The sequence below is a fragment of the Tupaia chinensis genome, unplaced genomic scaffold (genome assembly GCF_000334495.1).
Source record: "Tupaia chinensis unplaced genomic scaffold, TupChi_1.0 Scaffold000258_1, whole genome shotgun sequence".
NCBI classification, from domain to species: Eukaryota; Metazoa; Chordata; class Mammalia; order Scandentia; family Tupaiidae; genus Tupaia; species Tupaia belangeri.
In genome coordinates, this window is record NW_006159738.1 from 3,240 (window position 1) to 7,762 (window position 4,523).

General features: G+C 64.8%; 1 protein-coding gene across 1 annotated transcript in view; it reads left to right on the forward strand.

Moving 5' to 3' along the window:
- The window catches only part of NCOR2 (nuclear receptor corepressor 2), a gene marked incomplete in the record, with an annotated part of 101,139 nt that overhangs the window by 1,734 nt on the left and 94,882 nt on the right, over positions 1–4,523 (forward strand). The window contains 1 exon segment of the mRNA XM_027772161.1: positions 586–638. Within this exon segment, the coding sequence (XP_027627962.1) occupies positions 586–638 (53 nt within the window).

The window sequence follows — 4,523 nt, forward strand, 5'->3', positions numbered from 1 at the left end:
GTTCACCTCCCCGTGGCGCTCGGTGCCCACGCTGTGCAGCCTTGGGGCAGATGGGGGAGCTTTGTCCTGTAGTGGGTGTCACCTCACTGGCCCGCGTGGACGGTATGTCTTCCTCTGCAGGGCGCTGGCATTCTGGTTACCTTCTTCCCCACCGGGGCTTGGCCCGGTGGACTTCCTTGTCTTCTGCCGGGGGTGTGTGTCAGGGAGTGTGCATCTTCCGTGTCGAGGCTGTGGTTTCCATGGTCACCGGAGAGGCTAAGCGCTCTCACATTGAGTGGCCGTGGCTGGCCTGGCCTGGGTGGCCCTGTCCCCGGGTGCTCTAGGCTGTGGACCCTTCCTGGTCCCGTGGAGCAGCCAGGACGGCCTAGGCAGGGGTCACGGTGTCCAAAGCTGTGCCCAGTAACTGTCCTGGCCGGGGCCACACTGGGTCCCTGTGTTCCGTTTCATGCCTCCCCGCAGCGATCACTCACCTCAGCGGATGGGCCCTGGGTGCCAGGGCCTCGGGCTCCACGCTGAGGTGGCCCCGGGCTCTGCCTGCCCGGGCTCTGCCCGCCTGGCCCCGGGCTGACGCTCTCTCCCTTGCAGCCGCTGTATAACCAGCCCTCCGACACGCGCCAGTACCATGAGAACATCAAAATGTGAGTACGGGCCCGCGGGCCTGGGACGGGGCAGGCGGGCTCCGGTGGCCGGGGTGGGCCGAGGGTCCACCAGGTAGGAGCTGGAGAGGGGTCAGAGCAGCCCTGGGGGGCAGGGAGAGGCGCAGGGCCCCGGGACACAGACCTTGGGTGGCGGGGGAAGCTGCAGTGCAGAGGTTGGGGTGGGCGGCTGTTGCCGGCTGAGGGGAGCAGGCTCCAGAGGGTCGGGGTGGCCAGGGCAGGCAGGGATTTGTTGGGGCACCAGGGTAAGCCCATTTGGGAGTGTCGTGGGGTCTACGCCAAGGGTCCCTCTAGCATAGCCCAGTGTGGGGCAGCCGGGGGCACTAGGTTAGGCCTGGGAGGAGGCTCTGGAGTTGGACATGATAGTTCCCCGTGAGGGACGCCAGAAAGGAAGACAAAATGCCAGTGAGCAGCACATCGCGTGGGCTTGGCAGAGGAGAGGGCCGTGCTGCAGGCCGGAGCAAGGCGTTGGAGTCGCGGTGATGAAAGGGGGCTGGCTTTTGCTCTGGACGCATTAACAGGAGCATGGCTTCTGCAGCTGAGGAGGAGGTTACCTCCTGTTGTCCCCAGCAACCCAGCAGCTAAGAGGGACTACAGGCCTTGCCTCGCGAGGGACATGCGCTGTCAGTGTGGTGGGGCGTTAGACTGGGATCGCCGCGTTCAAGCGTTTGGTTGGTCAGCACGGAGGTCCAGGCATCCTTTTGAGTATGGCCTCAGTGGGCAGCTCTTAGCTGGTCCGTGAGTACTCTGGCGGTCTGTCCTTCACTGGGTAAAGGGCAGAGCGTGTGCAGAGGGGAGGCCACTCTGTGGTGGTTTCTGAGCTGTATGAAGGTCCCCACCCGGCCACCCGCTCGCCACCGTCTTGCAGATCTCTGTGGCTCCTGGAGCAGCCGAGGGAAGCTTCCAGCTCACGGGTACAGGATAGCAGCCCCGGGCGCCTCATGGGTCATTCTGCCCTGGGGTCAGCAGGGTGTGGAGCGTGTCTGGCATCAGGGTCCCCTGTCAGCCCGGCCTGTACTTGTCCTTTGCTTCTTGGGCTTGTTCGTGGCTCAGTCCCTCTTGACCAAACATGGAACAGTTTCCAGCCAGGCCATCCCAGCCCTTTCTGTGGCCTCCTGGGGCTGGGCGGGGTTCTGGGCAAGCCAAGGCTGGGGCCCTCTGTGGCTCTCGCCCTGCGGAGCCCTGCTGCTGCCAGGCCTGTTTCCCGGGGCCTCAGAAGTAGACCCGTTTCGTGCCCTCGGCAGCTGAGGCTGGAGAAGCGTGTGATATGAACAAGACAGTGAGCCAGTCCAGGGTGCTCAGGTGGCCCCGTGGCCCAGTGGGGAAGGGAGGCAGATCCTCAGGGCCCGCCCTTAGAGTCCGGGCCCCAGCAGCTTTAAAAACCACAGGGGGTGCCACACATGTGCGCATTCAAAATCCCAGCAGGATGGAAAAATGGGGGCTTCCCGGCGGGGCCATGCCCTGGGGACCGTCTCTCCGTCTGTCCCTCTCCCTGGTGAGTGGGTACACATGCTCTCGGCTCGGCCGCAGGGCCATCTGGCATGCCTCATGCCCAGTAGGCCTGGTCGTGTTTTTCCTGTGGCCGTAACTTGGACAGCCATGTGACCGTTTGGGACACTCACGCCTGTCTGGTCCCTGGGCGTCAGTGGAACAGGAACCGTGCGCGTGGATGCTGTTGGGTCGGTAGAATAGCCAGCTCTGATCAGGGAGGCGTGGCCGCAGGTATAGCCCGGGGCGCTGCCGGCTGGAACACGGACTGCGGCCCTGCGGGGTGGCCGGGACTGTCGCACAGCGGGTCTGGCCTGCCGAGCTCCTCTGGCCTGGGCACCCAAACCACGCGAGAGCGTGTCTGCTCGACACGGGGCTGAGTCAGGATTCCCGCACGGCTCGGTCGGCGTGTGTGAGCTGTGAGTCCTGAGTTGTCCGGACTGAGTCCTGAGAGTTTTGTCATTACAGGTTTTCTTTCTTTCCCCTTAAAACTGGCTCCTGCTGAGCCCCCATTCTCCTGCCCCGCTTCCCAGCTGCGACCATGGGTGTGGGCCACACGCCAGACCTTTACGTGGGACTGGGAATTGAACCAGGCCTCCCGTGTGGTCCCAGCCTGTGGGGCACAGCGTGTTAGCATAGGCCACACGGAGAGCCCCGTCCTGACACCTGCAGTTTTAATTTCAACATGGCCGTTCTTAACTCTGTGCATCCCTCACTTAAAGTTATGTGAGACGGTGAGCGAGATGTGGGGGAGCGAAGGGGTCACCCCAGCAGAGGTCAGGGCAGGATGGGACAGTCGAGGGGACCCTTGGGGCTGAGCCACAGGCGGCTGTGTGCATGACGATGCGGGCCTCTAGGGCAGGAGCGTCTAGGCAGGTGGAACAAGCAGTTCGGAGGCCCCAGGGGCGCCTGAGCTGGGAGCGATCGCAGAGTAGCCGCATAGCCTGCAGGGGGAGGCGAGGGAGAGGAGGCAGGGCTCCCCCGGGCTGTGTGCAGGGCAGTAGGTCGTCCAGTTTATTCAGGAAGCAGCGGCGCCGAGCTCTGTTCTAAAGGCACGTTTGGTGACGGCAGGGGACAAGAACCTGGGGTTGGCGGAGATGCGCGTGGGGGCAGGCGCCTAAGGACCTGCTGGCGCTGCGGAGTCGGGGCCAGGAGGGCCAGGGGACGCTGAGAGCGAGGCTGGGCAGCCACTTTCTGCGGGTAGGCAGATGGCGTGGGGCAGGCTGGCGTCCCGGGGCCGGGGGCTCCTGCGGAGTTGGCAGACAGCCACTCAGGCCACCCGTGCGTGCCCGTTACCTGAGGGTGGGGAAGCCGAGGCTGGGACAGTGGGGTCTTGTCCCGTTTGACAGCCTGCCTGGCCCAAAGCAATCGCAAGTCTACTCGGAGACTCTAGGCCCCCGGTTCCAGCATTCCCTACAGGTGGGGCCAGGCTGGTCCAAGAGTGCATGGTGTCAGGGCGTGTCAGTGTCCCCAAGCCTCTAGGGATGCCCAGTGGTCTGCCTGGCCTCTGTGTCCCCACAGATGGGCCCCAGGGACCTTCCCACCACACAGACACCAGGCTGGTGCTGAGGTGCTCTGAAGGGAGAGCTATGTGTTCTCGGGTGAGGGTCAGAGGAGGGACCCGAGCTGGGCCCTGAGAAGGGGAGCGGGAGGGAGGTCCCCCACCCTGTGCTGCCAGTGGGGAGCGAGGGTTCCTTCTGGAGGTTCGGCCCAAAGAGAGGGAGCAGAGACGTCTTAGGGGATACTTAGGGCTCCCGGAGCCAGAGGCCCGCGGCGGAGTGGGTCCACGTGTGGAGAACGCAGAACTGGTGCGTGGCCGCGGCTCTCGGGGAGCGTCATGAACACCCCGCCCTGGGAGGCCTGCGAGCCGAGGGCAGGCGATGGCACTCGGGGACCCATGGGGAGGCTGCAGCCGCGTCCTGTGCATGCTTGCACCCACTGGCCCTGCTGGGCGTGACTGCAGGTGCCAGCCTCAGCAGTGGCCGCAGGTGTAGAGTGGGGGCACGGGAGGGGCCCCCAAGGCCTGCCCCGCTGCGTGGCTGGACTGCGGGGTCCCAGGCCTATGCTACCAGCTGTGTCCTTGCAGCCAGTCACTCTCACTGCCTCCATGTCCCCGTCTGTGCAGCAGGGCAGTGATGGCCCATGTGGGGGTTGCCACGGGTTACCGAGTCAGTGGCCCCTCAGCGGTGGCACTGTGTGGAGCACGGGGAGGGCGTACCAGTCCCCCTTTTATTCGCAGGGACCAAGGTTCGTCCATCGCTCACTCACCCAGCTAATATTTACAGAGTGGCTGCCAGGGGCCAGGCCCTGCCGTGGGCCTTAGGGCGACAGCAGTGGCCGATACTCGATGGCAGGACAGCAGGGACAGGACAGTGACAT